The sequence below is a fragment of the Emydura macquarii genome, unplaced genomic scaffold, assembly GCF_026122565.2.
Source record: "Emydura macquarii macquarii isolate MOO-44397 ecotype Brisbane River unplaced genomic scaffold, CSIRO-AGI_Emac_v2 contig_705, whole genome shotgun sequence".
Lineage (NCBI taxonomy): Eukaryota > Metazoa > Chordata > Testudines > Chelidae > Emydura > Emydura macquarii.
The window spans coordinates 17,806,610-17,823,835 of record NW_027130842.1 but is presented as its reverse complement, the minus strand read 5'-3'; the positions used below and the strand labels follow the sequence as shown (position 1 = coordinate 17,823,835).

At 42.9% G+C, this 17,226-nt stretch overlaps 1 protein-coding gene across 1 annotated transcript in view; it reads right to left on the bottom strand.

Moving 5' to 3' along the window:
* Positions 1-3: 3 nt before the first annotated feature.
* The window catches only part of LOC137149023 (plasminogen-like), a gene marked incomplete at its 3' end in the record, with an annotated part of 28,938 nt that continues 11,715 nt past the window's right edge, over positions 4-17,226 (bottom strand). Inside the window, 10 exon segments of the mRNA XM_067542239.1 lie at positions 4-36; positions 38-60; positions 3,992-4,085; positions 6,292-6,440; positions 7,225-7,412; positions 9,635-9,800; positions 11,062-11,192; positions 12,186-12,348; positions 13,135-13,253; positions 16,105-16,225. Coding sequence (XP_067398340.1) covers positions 4-36; positions 38-60; positions 3,992-4,085; positions 6,292-6,440; positions 7,225-7,412; positions 9,635-9,800; positions 11,062-11,192; positions 12,186-12,348; positions 13,135-13,253; positions 16,105-16,225 — 1,187 coding nt within the window.

Below are 17,226 nucleotides of genomic sequence, written 5' to 3'. Positions count from 1 at the left end.
CCTTGAAGGGCACAGCTTTGGCTTTCTCTTGGCTTTTTCCACATTCATATTCAGAAGGAGCTAAAGAATTAAATGATGATTTACATGGCAAAAGGTTTACAGAAGTATCATTTGGATATCAGTGAGACAGAAACAAAATGGGGCTAAAACTACAATGAGGGGATATGAAGGGGTGGGCTTACCACGCACTGAATGGGAAAGGGTTAAACACACACCATGGGTGGCAAAAGTCCTGCCCCCACAGGCTGTGCTGGGCATGCGCCAACTGCTGCCCCAGTATAAAAGGGAGAGCCCAGCTCATTCCAGGTGGACCACTGAGGAGGAAGGACACTTGGTGGAGGCTCCAAGCAGGGAGCCGCCTCAGCTCCCAGCTGAGAGAACCAGAGGATCTGAACGGAGACCCACTGCCCGTGGCCAACTGCCCAGAGTCAGACGTCCAGGGAGCTACCAGCACCAGGCCCCGACGAGACCCGGATGACAGCTTCAGGAGGCATGGTAGGAAGTAGCCTAGGGAGACGGGGTGAGTGGTATCTCCCTCCTGGGATAGGTCAGCGAGTTGTGGTAGGATCCTGGCTGGCCAGGCTGGTGACCACCCCCATCACAGACAGGGCCCTGAGCTGGGATGTGGTGGAGTTGGGCAGGCCCATGCCCCCAACCCTCCCTGCCACTGCCCTTGGGGTGACAGCAACCCCTACCTGAGCAGCAGACTGCAGAGGTGCACAAATGCCGTGCCATAGCTACAGACTGCTGCCTGCCCCACCCTGCCGGAGGGCTGGCGGCTATAGACTGCGTCTCCTGCTCGACCCTGCCTGAGGGCCCAGGCCATAGACTGCTTGCGGCCCTGCCCTACTTGGGGGCTTGAGCTATGGACTGCTTACTGCCCTGCCCTCCCTAGGGGCTGGGACTATATAGACCGTTGACTCGCCCTGCCCTGTCTGAGGGTCAGGGCTACAGACTGTTTGCATGCCTCGCCCTGACCCAAGGGCAATTATTGACTCCAGCCGCTAGGCTGCACCGCCTCAGCCTTAAGGGCGGCCACCCTAACTTGGACCCTTGAGACATACAGCCAGGAGGGGACCAGTCTGGTAGACTGCACCTGTGGGGATGCCCCGATCCTGCTTCACCCCCCCAAACCTCCCCACCTGAGGGGGATGGGGTGGGCTCACCCCACAACATGGGAAAAGAATAAAAGAGAAAAAAAATCACATTCCACAAATTGCCTCAATAAGTATTTTTACACCCCTGACCGGTTACAGCAACCCTAAAACCCACATCCTCTGACTGCATTCACACCAATCTCTAGCAATGGTAAATGAAGTTCAGTCATGTCTGTGTTTAACATATCGCCTTTTTTTCCAGTCTTGACCCAGGCTCACGCTATTTTCTTGTTACCTCAAATCTTTCTGACCCCTTTTAAAAAGGGATTAGTTTTGTGTCCGTCACTTAGAAATGAGAAATTTGCTGGTTCCAGCAAATACAAGAAATCAGATCTCTAAAATGAAGATTATACACGTATATCAGTTTTTTAATTATAGGGTAGGATAAATGTTGGTCCTCTTGCCCTTGACTTCCAAAGTAACTGTCTCTTACTAGATATGAAAATCCCAGTTTGCAAGTATAAAGAGGCCAGTATAGAGAGGTCTTCAGGATCAGGTGACGGATTCAGGGCTTCCCCCTTGGGTCAGGTTCCCCAACAAGGGCTAAGCTTTCAAAGATGTCCCTCTTTAGGAGTCGGTAGGCAAATCCAGGGACACCCTCTTCACCAGGCTCTGTCCCAGGGCCCAATGGTGGGCAACTTATGGCTGCCTCCCTGGATCACTTGCTACTAGCGCCCTCTCTTCCTACAGGGTAAAGTAAGGAACTGAATATAAAAATAAAGCTTCTGACCTTCAGTGTCACCAGTCCCTTCTTTACAGGCTTGGTCAGGTCACAGGAGCTCAGCAGGAGTGCAGTTTACCTCTGCTGTTTGCCCGCCACTCTGCTACTCTGCTTCCCTCTTTAACCTCCTCCTCCAGCCTTTGCAGGGGGTGGGGACAGGCCACCTGGACCCAGAGCAACTCCTTAACCCCTTCTTCTCCAGTGTGGGGCTTGTATACCCCTACAGTGTCCCACCACAATAAAGCCAGTGGGGTTGGTTTATAGTTCTGGGGTGTCTATCTTGCAGAATCCCTTACTCCACTTCCCTGCTCTGTTCTGGGGTTTGGTCAGGGATACTGAAATGTACAAGCATCATGTTTTCTTCTTATAAGAACAGAGTAGATGGGCAGAGTGGAGAGATTATATAAACTCTTGGGGCAGACTGTCTCTTTGTTGTGTTTTTGTACAGTGCTTAACACAACAGGCCCTGGCCTCTAGATGCTATTGTAGTACACGCTTACCGTAGTACAAGCAACACATAATAATAATTTATCATACAATTACTCATTAATAATTAATCGACAAGCAATCCACCTCCCCACCATAGGCTGTATTTTCAAGCCCTTTTGTGTGCCCCTTAGGTACAGCGTAAGCACATATTTCCATATACGTTATTTTAATTTTAAAAAGGTTTAAGCTTTTGGCTCTTTTTAGGGAGAGATCTCTCAGAATGAACTTTCCTTAGTTACTGTTTGAAATAAGTTGTTTTGTAAAAGGTCTGTGGTCCATGTAATATTTACCACTACAGGCAAAGCACAGCGCTTGGGGGTTTTCTGAACTTTCAAAATCCTTTTCCAGAGAGCTAAAAAGTTGGAGCTACAGCTTGAATGTCATGTGTGGTCAGATCGCTTCTTTAATACAGTGGGTCCCGGGTTTTGATTTGCATACAGTGTCTTGGATATGAATTATTAACCCTTACAAAATAAATAAATAAAATCTTCAGAAAGTGGGTAGTGGGTATATTCTCATTTCAGATCACGGTTGTTGTGGTTATTTATTTGTACTGTAGTACTACCTACCAGCCACTACCTCATTGTGCTAGGCACTGTACATGCATAACAAAATGGCAGCCCCTAGCCCAAACAGCTTGTAATGGAAGTGTAACACAAAAGACAATGGGTGGATACAACAAACATGAGGGGGTGGAGAGCACAAAGTAAGAGTGAGACCATTATGGTCAGTGTGGCAAGCAGCAGTCACAGCCCACCAGCTGCCTGCATTTTGTCAGATGCACCCATGCAGCTCCTGTTCCTGTGTCACACAAGCTAGACTATGAGCCTTGCTCTTTAAACTCAATAAAAAGCTTGAAGTGAAACATGCACCCCACAACACTTTACCTTTTTTGACCCCCAAATGCCTTGCCTTTTAAGTACATAAATTAAGGGGATTTGCTCTTAAATATTTAGGGCTAGATTCTCACCCCACCCACCAGGAAGGGCATTTTACCAGGGGATGGCAGATGTATTTTTATGTCTAGGACTGCACCCCGCCAGCATAGGATCCCAGGGAGATGCACTAAATAAGAGTACCTCTAGGTCAGCCTGGCTCATCCTCCCCCTGCATTTGTTCCACCCAACTTGCTTGTGCCAGTTGACAGAACAGGGGTGGGAGCAGCCTGCAGATTTAGGGCCCGATCCAAAACTCACTGAAGCCAATGGGAAGACTTCCGTTCAGTTCAGTGGGCTTTGGAACAGGTCCGTACTCTGGGGTGGGGTTTAGTTCTGACAGTGAATAATAGCCTCTGTTTAGAATTTGGCCAAGCTGTTTGAATGTGACTAGTGATTTGGGAGGCTTCCATTTTTCGATGACCACCTCCAGCAATGACAACCAGCATGTTCTGTAGAGATCAGCCAATCTTGTCGAGATTAGACACTACCTTGTTATCTGAACCTTAGCCGCTAATTACCAGCAGATGATGTTGTCAGTTACATGGAGCAGAAGTTTGAAATCTAAAGCTATTGTTAAAGTCTCTCTTTTCCACTTAGGTTGAAAAATAAAACCACCCATTGCAAATGTCATAACACAGTTTCAAAAATTTAAATAGGGGAGACAAGACTGTTTAAAGAATAATTACGGCATTTGGGGATTTCACAGTATTCCCAGGCTTTCCACAGGTCTGTCGTATAGCACCAAGGACCATTAATGTCTTCATCAGGATTCCTGCAATACTGTAATAAACACAGAAATGAACACACAAACAGTCAAGCCATGAATATTAAGCAGGGAATAAAGAAGTCTATTGATTTATGCTTTTATAATAACCTGAAACTAAATGTTGGATTTTTCCCCCAGACACATTTTCACAGTCTTGTCGATAATTATTCTTCTTGCTATAAAATCCTCTCTTTTCTTTTTCTCAAAACCGTTGAATGAATTTAGTGAAATGTCATGAAAGTAAAACGGATAAACATTCTTCAGCCAGGCAAACCACAGCAGCAGAGCCAGCCTAAAACTCCTGTTGATCCTGTGGACTGAAGGGAAGTAGGGTACAACAAATATAAGATGGGATTTTCCGTAGTGTTGGTCCAACTCTGTTCTTACTGAAGTTAAGCAGAGTGGTTAAGCCAACGCTAAGCATATTTCCAAATCCCACTCTGTTTTCAAGATCTTCAGGAGAAGGCAAAGAGCATCCGTTCTGATGTTTTCAAAAGACCGCCCCCTGCTCCTCTCATATGTCACAGGGCCAGACAGGTAGTGTGGAAGCTTCTCTTACACAGTTCGCCGATGCACATCAATCCCAACCTATATATCAATGCTTAAATACCACAGTGCTAAAGAAATGTCTATATGTTTCCTCCCCTCTCCACTATCCATGGCAGTTAATTATGTTTGGATGCATCTGTTAACCTTTCCCAAAAAACAACCTCTACCCAAAGGCAAAGGATGGTTCTGATAAATACGCCCCAATTTCAGTTCATGAAATAAAAGCAATTTTGCTGCAGACTACAAACTTAAGGAAAAAACAGGACCTGATCTTGCAAAAGTGTGCTCATGCAAGTAGACTTTACTGGTACTTGCAGACCATTAATGCCAAGGGGACCAGTAAAGCTGCCAAGATTTGGGTTTCTCCAGGTGCAATATTTTGCATGGATGAAAGCGAGTGCAGAATTCCAACTCCCAAAGTTCAGCAATCTTGAGTCGCACCCAGAAAATCAGGAGATTTCTTTTTAAAGATGGTGTTGTTGCTAGTGTCTCTGTTGAGTTCTGAACGCTCCCTATGGCTGTGGCAGTTAAAGTGTTGCCAGCGCTCCCAAAGGGGCTGTCCATAACTTACATAACGCATTAGGGGATGGATTGGTCCTCGGTTTTACATGTTTGTTTCGGCATTCCAGGGGATCGAGGGACTTGCAAAAATCATCAAAAACCATGTTACATAATGTATAGACAGCCCCAAATGTGCAGAGCACAGTGAGCTGGCCTTGGCTGCAGGAGCTCTCGCTGGCTGGAATCTCCACACCATCAAGCAGCTTCTAACTCTAAGTCCCATCAGCCCAGCAATTACTTAGGCACCTCCTAATCCCCGCCTCAGTTTTGCTCCCATCCAGCCCCACCTCTGCCCAACCCACCAGTAAATTATGCACCCTAGCTCCCACATCTTTCCCTCGCCTCTCAGAGCACCTCTGCTCCTCCTGCAGCTCCACAGGTTCTCAATCCCCCCTTTCACACAAAGTGGTGGAGAGGGGAGGGAGGGGGAGAGCAGATGGACCCATTGCTCACAGGAGGGTGGGGAAGGAGGAAGCAGAGCCATCCTGAGCTCTGCTGGGCTTTTTCTGCTCCCCCCTCCTATGTAAAGCCATGGCAAGCCGTGGCAGGTGTAGGATATGGAACCCCACAAAACTCGGCAGCTGTTGGGTGCTAGGGCGAGAGTCAGGGTAGCTAGAAGGGTGCTCAGTAGGAGTGTGACTCTAGGGTGGCTGTGTCCTGGGATGGATAATGGATGCTGTCTGGAGGGGTGTTTGAGAAGTGTGCATGCTGAGAGCTATCAGGAGGGTGGCTGGAGAAGCATGGAACCAGTATTGTGTCCTCCCCTTCTGTCCCTGCTGATGCTGCTACCAAAAGCTGCTCCTTCCAGCTGGGGAGGCAGAGGCTATCTGCAGATCACTACCTCCCAGATCAAGGGAGACCACCTTCAACACGGTCAGATGTGGAGTTATCCAGCTGAGCTGCAGGGATGTGTGACAGAGCTTCTAGACTCACAAGTGTCACACAAGAATAAGCCCTGCTCATTTGGATAAGAGTTTACATGATCAGATTCTTAGTTTGTACTGAGAAAAGTAAATTAAATAAGAACCGTTCTTCAGTGTTCCACAAACATGCTAGCATGGAAGGAATGGCTGCTCAACTTCAGCAAGTATTGTCAGAACGGCTGCTTACATTTTTCTCCAGGCCTGCATGTGGATGAGTCAGTGGCGTGAAAGAATCATGGCCATGAGGTTTCTGCAAACTCCATTCCTGACAAGTCCTGCCACTTGCAGTTTTTGCTGTTGTGCCACGATACTCTTTACCGTTACCGACTACACAGTCTGCAAAAGGGAAGAAAAAAAGAGGGTGATTCTTTGCCATGCATCATTGGGCCAGATCAGAGGTAACATCTTTTTGGTACTTACATGCCCTGTGGTTTTGCTGAAAAAGAAACTAGCAGGATGATATCAGAAAAAGTATAAGATAAAGTGGACTGGAATATTGTTAGAGATGGGCAAAATATTTATACTGAAAATGTTTGTCTTTGTCAAAATGTGTGTTGGGAATTCACAAAAGGGGTGGATTTAGAGCAATTTTATGAAATTTCAATCCCATTTCATAAACTTTCAGGCCGAATAACTTCTACGATCTGATTGCAAAACAAATTTGAAAAAGCTTGCATTGCACCAAGTTCCTTGCTTGGCTGGTGTCTCTGGGGCTCTCTCACTAGAGCAGCAGGTTTCAGTGTTAATTCATGAAGATAAATGGGGCAGCTCACACTTCTCTGAGCTATTGTTTCAGGCTCCTGAAAATTCAGGCCAACATCATGCATCACTTGCACTAGGGTCATATCTTGAAGCTTTTCCTGGCAGCCATGAGTGTTAGAATATTTTTTATAAGAAAGGTTAGATACAGATGACCCCACATGACTCTAGGAGCCAGGGCCTCAGAACATGCGTCTATAGTATCAATGTGTACGGGCTTGATGCTGCAAGTTGTTAAGCATTGGCTTCAATGGGACTGCTCACATGCTTAAAGTTAAGTACGCACTTAACCATTTTGTTGGATGGGAGTCATATTCAGTGCTATAGGACTTTTATATAAGGATTATATTTTGCTGGTTACCTGTTGTGGTGGGTCTAGTCGTACCAGGCTTTGTTGCCATTGTTGTCTGAGGGGGCTTTGGTGAAGTCAGCTGTTCATTGCCACACTTCCTCAGATTGCAATATTCCCATTTCACAATAGGATCAGTGGTGTAACACCATGGGGCTCTGTCAGCATCTGGGTTTCTACAATAGTTCTGCCTCAAGTCCCTGCAAATGTAAATACAGTGTGTTCTTATTGGAGAAGGGGAAACATAGTACCTAACTTTGAAAAGGGAAACAAAGAGGACCCAGATTATTATAGATGAGTCAGCCTAACTTTGATAACTAGAAAGATACTGGAACAAATTCTTAAACAATCCATTTGTCAGCATCTAGTGATAATAGGGTTAGAAAGAACAGCCAGCATGGATTTGTCAAGAATAAATCATGTCAAACCAAACTAATTTCCTTCCTTTACAGGGTTACTGGCCTAGTGGATATGAGTGGGGGAAGCAGTAGATGTGATATATCTTGATTTTAATAAGGCTTTTGACACAATCCCACATAACATTCTCATAAGCAAACTAGGGAAATGAGGTCTAAATGAAATGATTGTAAAGTGGGTGCACAACTGGTTGAGAGACTGTACTCAGTGAGTAGTTATCAGTGGTTTGCTGGGAGGGCAAATCTAGTGGGATCCTGCAGGGTTCAGTCCTGAGTCTGGTACTACACAACATTTTCATTTATGACTTCAGTAATGGAGTGGCGAGTATGCATATAAAATCTGCAGACAATGCTAAGCTGGGAGGGGTTACAAGCACTTTGGAGGACAGGATTAGAATTCAAAATGACCTTGATAAATTAGAGAATTTGTCTGAAATCAGCAAAATGACATTTAATAAAGATAAGTGCAAAGTACTTCACATAGCAAGGAAAAATGCATAACTACAAAATGGGGAGTAACTGGCTAAGTGGTAATAATGCTGAAAAGGTTCTGGGGGTTACAGTGGTTCGCAAGTTGATTATGAGACAACAATGTGATGCAACTGTGAAGAAGGCTAATGTAATTCTGGGGCGTATTAAAAGGAGTGTCATATGTAAGACATGGGAGGTAATGCTTCTGCTCTACTTGGCATGAATGAAGCCTCAGCTGGAAGATGTGGACAAATTGGAGAGAGGCCAGAGCAGAGCAATAAAACCGATAAAAGGTTTAGAAAACCTGACCTATGAGGAAAAGTTAAAAAAACTTGGCATGGTTAGTCTGAGACTGAGATGGGGACCTGATAACAGCCTTCAAATATATTGATGGCTGTTATAAAGAGGATTGTGTCAATTGTTCTCTGTGTTCATCAAAGGTAAAGCAGAGGTAATGGGCTTAATCTGCAGCAAGATAGATTTAGGTAAGGTACTTCCTAAATAGAAGTGTAGTTATCCTCTGCAATAGGCTTCCAAGGGAGGCTGTGGAATCCCCACCACCGGAGGTTTTCAAGAACAGGTTGGACAAACACCTGTCAGGGATGGTCTAGGATGGGTTTACTTGGTCCTGCCTCACACAGGAAGCCAGACTTTATGACCTCTCAAGGTCCCTTCCATCCCTACATTTCTATGATATTAGTGACTGTGACTCGCACTACATGAGGAATAAATGATCACTGACTGAATCTGTATGGTCCAAATAGCTTAATCAATAAATATGACTAAAATGCAACGGATATATTATGGTACCTAACCCCCATCTTCTAAGTATGACTACTGCAGTCATAAAATACATATAACTCAGCAATACTACACATATTCCTGACCAGTATGTATTGCAACATTATTTGTGTCCATATAAATCATTTCCATTTTCTTAGATTCTCCCATACACTGTGTTCTGCAGCAGGTTTAGAGGCTGCTGTCAGATTCTCAAATACTTAACACAGTGCATATTTCTATGATCTACAGTGTGGATCTGATGGCAGAATGTGGCCATAAGTGTGATTCTTGGAATATTTATGACAACTCTTAATTTAAAGAGATAATATTAACTTACATTTAGCCCAGAATGTAAATGTTGTGAAAACAAGCTCTTTTAAAATCTTAGACCAGTAGAAATGTTTCCATGTTTTAAAAAATAATAATGAAAAAAGTTATTTTCAAGGAAATACATCCTCCTGCAGTGTTTGAAACCTCTGCAGTATTAAGATCCTGAAAGTGAAGCTGACTTCTTGCTTGGAAAATGAAAATCAATGGAGAAACTAAAACTATTAAACAAAGAGCAAATGTAGCAACAACTAAATTGGATTTTAAAATTCTTTCACTCAAGGCACTCTTAGTAAAACAGGTAAAGAAATTTGTTTGCAGTGTGAATTTTAACTTGACAGTGTCCCTTTAAGTGGAAGGCACAATTAATAGATTTCTGGACAATGCCTGCACTGATTTTGTGATAGTGATTGAAGTAAACATACGCATCTGGGTATGCTTCTGGGGTTTTTGCATGTTTGTGCGGAGTCATTGATCTCCATGCTTGGCATTTCTTTCCTGAAATAGTCATAGAAGTTGTGCCACGGTAACTCTGGCCGTTGTCTTGAAAGCAATCCTCAGTGAGTGGATCCTGCTCAAGCACAACTGCATCTGTAATGAACAATAAAAAGCAGTACCTTAAAACTGAATTTTACTTTGATAAATGAGCACAGAAAAACCAAAACAAACAAATAAAATCAAGAAACAAGTCAGAGAGATTAGCCTGCCTCTCACAGATATCTTTTTATGACAAGATCTCATTCAGAAAGGGCATTTCTGAGGATGTCTGGAAGATTTTCATGGGTTACCTTCATGAGCCAGAGGCTGTTCCTTAGATGCATTTGTATCTCAGTTTCAATTTTGTGTTCATGGGCATGCTACATTAGAGATGCACAAAGTTCAGAATGTGGATCCAAAGTTACCCAAAGTTTGGGGACACCTGTGGTTTTATATCAGATGTATTTCTAGTGTTTGGATTGCTCTGAGCTTGCATAGGGATGATTTCCCTTTGCTTGTACTGACAGAGTTTGGGAATGTTAGTTACGCTACTAATGGAAGTCTTGGGTTGGATCTTTCAGGGGTTGGAGTTTGGAGGCCGATGTTTTTTCTTAAATTATTGCAGCTTCTATTGATTTGTTATCTATGGACACCCAGCTGGTGTATATAAACATACTTGATGGTGCCAAGCAATTTGGGTAACCGAGATCCTATTGTACTTGTATCATTTGTAGCGTTGGTCAAAATTTGAGCCATACATTTTCTCATCGAAAATGGAGTTTTGTCAAAAGCAGTATTTTTCATGTGGAAATGTCATTTTTAACCATTTAAAAAAAATTTCAATGGGAAATTTTGAAACAGAAGAAAATTTTCATTTCAGTTTTCAAAAAAATGGGATATATATTGAATTTTGGATTACTGTGTTTTTCTGCTTTATCTACATTTTTTCTTTCCTTGCCACTGAATGCAATAGACTTGAATGATTTCTAGGGGTTTGTTTTTCATTTTGTCCTTTTTAAAAACTTTTTCCACACTTTTCAAAACTTCTCTGATGTTAGAAAAGATACCATGCAGCAAAAGTAAAAATGAAACTCTGTAAGCCCACTGCTCAGTAACTTTTTCAAAGTTGAGGAAGTCAGAAGAACAATATGATGTAAAATCTTTCTTCCACACACTGCACTTTCTCACCAGATTTAAATCCTCAACAGGTTCAACCTTCCACTAATACTCAGATGTGGTTTGCAGAGTGTCCAGATCAACAAATTAATAATAATATGAATAAACAATGATTTTTTTGAGATCGGTACAAAAAAAACCAAATGTCTCCCACTATTCCTTCAATTTCCATATCACAGCTGTATCCCACTCCCCTTACCAGAGGTTACTGCTTCTGTCCCATCACAGCTGGGTATGTCACAGTATTCCCATCGTGTTTTGTTGTTGGTGGTGTAACACCATGGCTTGGTCTCACCATCAGGGTTTCTACAGTAGTTTTCCTCTAAACCCCTGAAGTAAAAATGCTATGTAAAAATTATCTTCTTGTGCAAATCTGATAATGGCCAAGAACAAGAGGAGGGATGTTTCCTCACCTGTTCACTATTGTATTTACTGGTGAGTCACTTCTGCAGCAAAATGCTATTCAGTAATTACATTTATTCATAATAGAGATAAATTACTGCAATGCATCATTGTTATGAGTAGATCAACATTCTATGTAATAGAAGTCCATATGCTGATAGTATGAGCAGCTTTTGTACTGTAACCCCAGGTGAATGTGTATTACAGGTTCCCTCTATATTGATCCACAGAGATATGAGTTGTTACAAGCCTACTTATAGAGCCTTGGTTCTTCAGCTCAAACTGTAGTTGCTCATACCAGAAGGTCCTTTGTATGTTGGCCAAGATAGCCGTCATCACATTGAACTTGCAACCTCCAGAGCCAAAAGCATTAGCTGCTACAGATGGAGTTTAAGAGCCAAGGTTCTATAACTGAGGACTGTAACAACTCATATCATCTGCGGATCAACACAGTGAGGAACCCGTAACACACATTCACCAGTAGATCACACTTGTACTTCTCTTGTGACAGGACACCAAGAATAGAGCAGCTAAAGCACATTGTGGAAGAGCATGATCACTGAGAAAAATAACTTTTCTAACACTCTTATTCTACTTGGAAGCACCTGGGTATGGAACACAGTAAAAGGATAGATGTGAGAGGGGAAAGTAAGAATAGGAAGAGCACATATGCCAGAGAAGAAGATGCAAGTACATGAGGATGAAAGATGAAGAGGAAAAACACAGGAAAAATCAGAGAGCAGGATCAAGTGAAGAACTAAAGAATAATGAGAGAGTTGAAATAATATGGAGAAAAGAGAACTTAGCAATATAGCTGGAGAAAAATTGTGCCAACCTTAATATTATGTCTACATCATCATGAAATAACTGTGTTCCTTGGTACTTCCAGCAGGCACCAAATAATGAAGAGGTTTAACATACTTGCAAGGATAGTTTTCAGGAGTCCTGGGATGTTTGTGAGGAAACTGAGCACTCCAATGTTGACAAATTTTTCCTGACACAGTGACACTTATCTTGCCTCGATAATCATCTCCATTTTCTAAGAGACATTGACGTCCTGGGCCAGAAGGTGGCAGGGGTGTAGCTTTACCAGAAGAGGAAATGAATATAAACAGTGTCTTCAAAATATGTAAGCTTAACTTTGCATAATGTGTAACATGCATTTTTGTTTGTTTGTTTGTTTCCAGAAGGCTGTAGCAAGACATAAACCAAAACACAGAGAAAACATCCAAATACCCCTTCTTGACTCTTCTTACTTGAATTTTAAGTTGACTTAAAATTTTCAAAAGGAATGACACTTTCCAAAGAGTGAATTCTATTCTATGCCCAACCCTCTGAAACATCTGGCGGCAACATGACCACGTTTAACCATTCATCCCTTCCTACGCTGTAGCTGTCTCCCTACAAGGGAGGTGAGGGAGGAAGGTTAGGGGTGTCTGAGAGGGAGGATGGAAGAGCAGAGATTGTCAGGGCAGGAGGTAGTGAGGATGAGGCCCTATGATATGTTGTAAGGAGAAGCGTCACGGCAGAGAGCAGGACCTTTAGAGCTAAAACACTAATCTGGAGGGGGAAGATCTAATGGGAAGAGCAAGTCTTGGAACAAGGAGCATGAGATGGTCTGGCAGCAAAAGGAGAATACTAAAGAAAGGAACATGGTCAGAACTACTCAAGTACCTATGCAGTAAGCATTGAGAAAGGCAGGTGTCTGTCTATTAACCGTCATAGCCCACAAGCAAATATTTGGAGATGGATTCCATCCTCCATCCTCACCCCCAACTTTTCCCTTCATTTTGGTCCTAGTGTCTACCTGTTGCAACTGCCTGCAGTGATAGCTAACTTGTGTTCAACAATCTCCATAAGTAACACTCACTGCAACGTGGAATGTTACAAAATTCCCAGCGTTTAGTTGGATTGGTAGTGAAACACCAGGGCCGAGGCTCGCCATCAGGATTACGGCAATAATTCATCCTCAGATTCTTCTCTGGAAAGCTGAAAATTTAAAGTTTAGATTAAGAATCTAATTCACTAATGGCTGACTGTATGAATTACCCCTCCTGTGGCACAACGGGCTTTCCAGGCACTCAGATAGTGTGGTGAGTACGTAGAAAAAAAAAAGTATGTGTGTATATATATATATATATATATATATATATATATATACACACATACTTTTTATAAATAAAAATATATATAAATATAAAGTACGTAGAAAAAAACTATATTAAAAGAACATTAAGGTTGCAAAGTCAACATTCAAAAAGTTTGAAAATGCCACAATTAAGGTTACCTGTGCAACCTTCATTTGGGTCCCTTGTTCATATGCCCTATGGTAGTTCTGCCCAATATCTTGCAGTAAGTCTACGGCAGACTAGAAATAAGAGTCCCAGTCCAGTATCTTAACCACAAGAGAACATCCTTTCTCTTCTTGCAACCTTCAGCCTCATTCACTGTCCATTCTGTGCACTGAAAGAGGCAGGAGTAGCAAATAGCATGTGATCATTTAATTAAATACTGTACCATGACGCATGCACACAAGGAGGCAAAACATCCTTAAACCTATGCATGCATTAAGAGCAGTGGTTCTTAACCTTTCCAAACTACTGTACCCCTGAAGCCTGAGTCCCACCCCCACGGGGCTGAGGCATGTAACTTAGTTTCATGGCGCCCCTGTGGCTCCAGGCAATTACCTTTCTTGCCACCCCCAATACCAGCTCTGCACTTGCGACCCCTCTAAACCCCCAGGTTGAGAAACACTGATTAAGAGTTTCGCTGGATTGGGGCCTAAAGGAATTACTAGATCCTAGATATTAGAGACTTCTTCTTTAAAAAATATGTTGCTTTGTTTGGCCAGTTTCCTAAGTAGCTGGTCTTTATGCAATGTATCATACTAGGAAATTTCAAAAATCTGAATAAATTTGCTGCTGAAAAAATTGAAATTGCTCATGTGCTCCACTGTGTTGTGCTCATTTCCCAGTGAACTGTGTCTAGTTCTCTATTTTCCTTTTCCCCTTAACATTTTGATCTAGTGGATGTGATTAGCTCTTCCTGATTGCACATGTCGGAGAAGATGCAGAACGCTTGCCTTCAAGCTGACTGCTTAGGGTCTAGACTTAATCACCATCTCTCTGTTCCCTGAACACAATCACCATTCAAGCAAAGTCACTGGTGGTTAAGGAGGTTGGGGTGAAGAGAACGGCTTAGCGTGGGGCAGGGAAGAAGATAAGAGATAAAGAAAAGGAATGAAGCATTTTTTCCAGAGGATCAAACCATTGGTCTGTCTACTCTTGTAATTACCACTGGCAGTGACCAACAGCAGTTTTTCATAGGAACGGAATCCCAAAACCACCACCTCTGAAGCTCTGTCACCCAGACAATTTGTTCAGTGTTGTGACATTGGGGGAGACATTCCTTCCTGGCAGGCCAGTTTAAAGCTCTGAAGCATTCAGTTCTGATTCTCATTTCCTTTATTTAAAGATCTCATAGCAGACGACTTCCAAAATATTATATCATCTTTCTTCTGATATTCTGTTAGCTTGTCTGCCTCAGCACGTGTTGAGTAGAGGCTGTCTTTCACAAAAGGGCGGGGTGTTACTTTAAAACATGACTGCCTTTCAGATTCAACCTCTTACTTGTTCATTCTGTTCATAAGACAAGAATGAGGAATGACGGGGGAATGACCTGAGGGGGGGGTTCGTGTCACCGGCTGTTACGGTTTATACATCAGCTGAGAGAGGGGAGCACAAAAAAGATCTTAAAAGTTTCAGATAAATATGGCCAAGCATCCACATTCCTCAGAAGGTCTTATGAATGGCGACATGGTCCAATGGATGAGGCACTGTCCTGAGAATTGAGACCTGGGTTCTACTTCTGCTCTGCTACTGAGCTGTTGTGTAACCTGGGGCAGGTCACTTAGCACCTGGTAGGCAGAGATGCTCAGTACCAACAACTCCAGTTGAGGTCACTGGGGACTCTGGATGCTGAGCATCTCTGAAATCCCTGCCCTTATTTCATTAGTATTTATTTATTGGTATTGTTTTAGCACCTAAGAGCCCTGGTGATAGATTAGAACCCCAGTGTGCTAGGTGCTGCACAAAGACAGTTGCTGTCCCAAGGCACTTTCTACATACAGTATAAGGCCCGAGACAAGCGGAAACAGACAGACAGGGGGAGCACAATAAAGCAATGAGACAATTTTTAAAAACTCTCTTGGTGCCTCAGTTTCCCCATCTGTAAAATGAAGACCATGATGCTTAACACTGTAAAGTAATTAGTTTGAGATCTACAGATGAAAAGTTGTATGTAAGTGTTAGGTATTATTATTATTGTTATTAATTATTGCCAGAACTAAACCTCAGAGCCTTCTAAGGTTCTTCTGTCATTACCATTTCCCCTAAGTAGAGTTTCAGATAACTTGAAGTGGCCTCCAAAGAAACAGAAAGAAAAGAGCAAGGGTTGTTTATTTACCTTTTCCATTGCTCTAAGCAGTAGCAGATTACCCTTTTTGTAGCCCTGGACCGAAACAGATCTTTTTGCCTCCCCAGCCCTCTCTTTTAGGAAGGATGTTAAAAACATACCTCCCTCATACATGCACACTGCTAAAGCTTGCCTCTAGTCTTAGCATGGCAAACAAACAGAACATCAAGTACATGCAAAACTGCATTGGTTCAAATGGCCAAGGGAGAGGTTGACCAAAAAAAAAACCATCAACAAAAAACATGATCGAGTATCGTCAACATGAAAAAGGAAAATTACTATAAAAATCATCTAAGCATCTTTTTCCCTCCCATAGCCCAGTGGTCCATCAAGCTCATAGGTAACTTCGTTACTGGTTATGACTTACTTTGAAGTGATGTACCCATGAAAGTGAGGCTGTTGAGAATCCCAGCGCTGGCACTCAATCCCAGACTCTGTTTGGGAAATTTTGCCTTGGTAGTTTTCGCCTCTGCAATGCACGCACTCTTCTGTGTGGACAAGCAGGAGTGGGGGTGGGGGGGGGGAGAACAGGCAAAAATTCAAGAATAGCACTGGTCCGGAAACCTTTCCTTTGGACCTGCCATCAGTTCAAGAGACCAATCAGAAGGCAAGCCTAGACTGAAGAACTATTCTAAAATGACAAGGCTCTTTCTACTGGTGGGTGACTTCACCTTGTTTATTTTATTTGATTTATTTGTTAAACTATTGTATATATTTTATCATAAAAAACAATTAAAATGTAAAACTACAGTTAAAAAGCTATGTCTTCCCGATACCATGCTGTAATGTCATTTATACTGACATCCCATCAGATGCTTCAGAGCTGTAGTAAGAAGTGAGAGCTTAAGGCCTGTAAAACAGGCTAAGGCCTAAATGGAAAAAACCGAGTGAACAGAAGTATAAGGGGTCACTCAAGTTAACTGAGACTGGTATAGGAAAGTGCTGATTCTGCAAGGTTGTAAGACTGCCAAAATATTACTAACGTATGTAGTAGGTATAAGAGGTACCAAGATACTAACTCTCTGAAATGACACTTTTATGGGTAGAAATGATACATGGAGTGGCGGTGCCCAAATCAGCCAATCAACGGAAAAAGGTGGTATTAGACTATGTCAGGAGAGTGGCAACTACCTACGTGAAAGGGGGCAGACCGAAAGTGTATGTAACAGTGTATAAAAGAGGGTGTCAGAGAGAATACCGGTGTCCGGTCTAGGGGATAATGGAAAGTCCTGCCGTTGGGCCGAGACCATTGTAACGCTGCCAATATGAAACTGACCCAGAGATACTCTGTAAGTCATTTCTCATTGTGCCGCACGCAATAAACCTCGCTTGGGCGCCTCCGTTACTCAGCTAATCTGTGGTCGTGTCGACTCATTCGATCGTGAGAGCCGTCTCAGTTCCCTGGCCAGAGCTGGGACAGCATCTACACAGGGACACACGCACGCAGCCTACACTGATAAATACCGGTGACAGCATCTACCAACACACC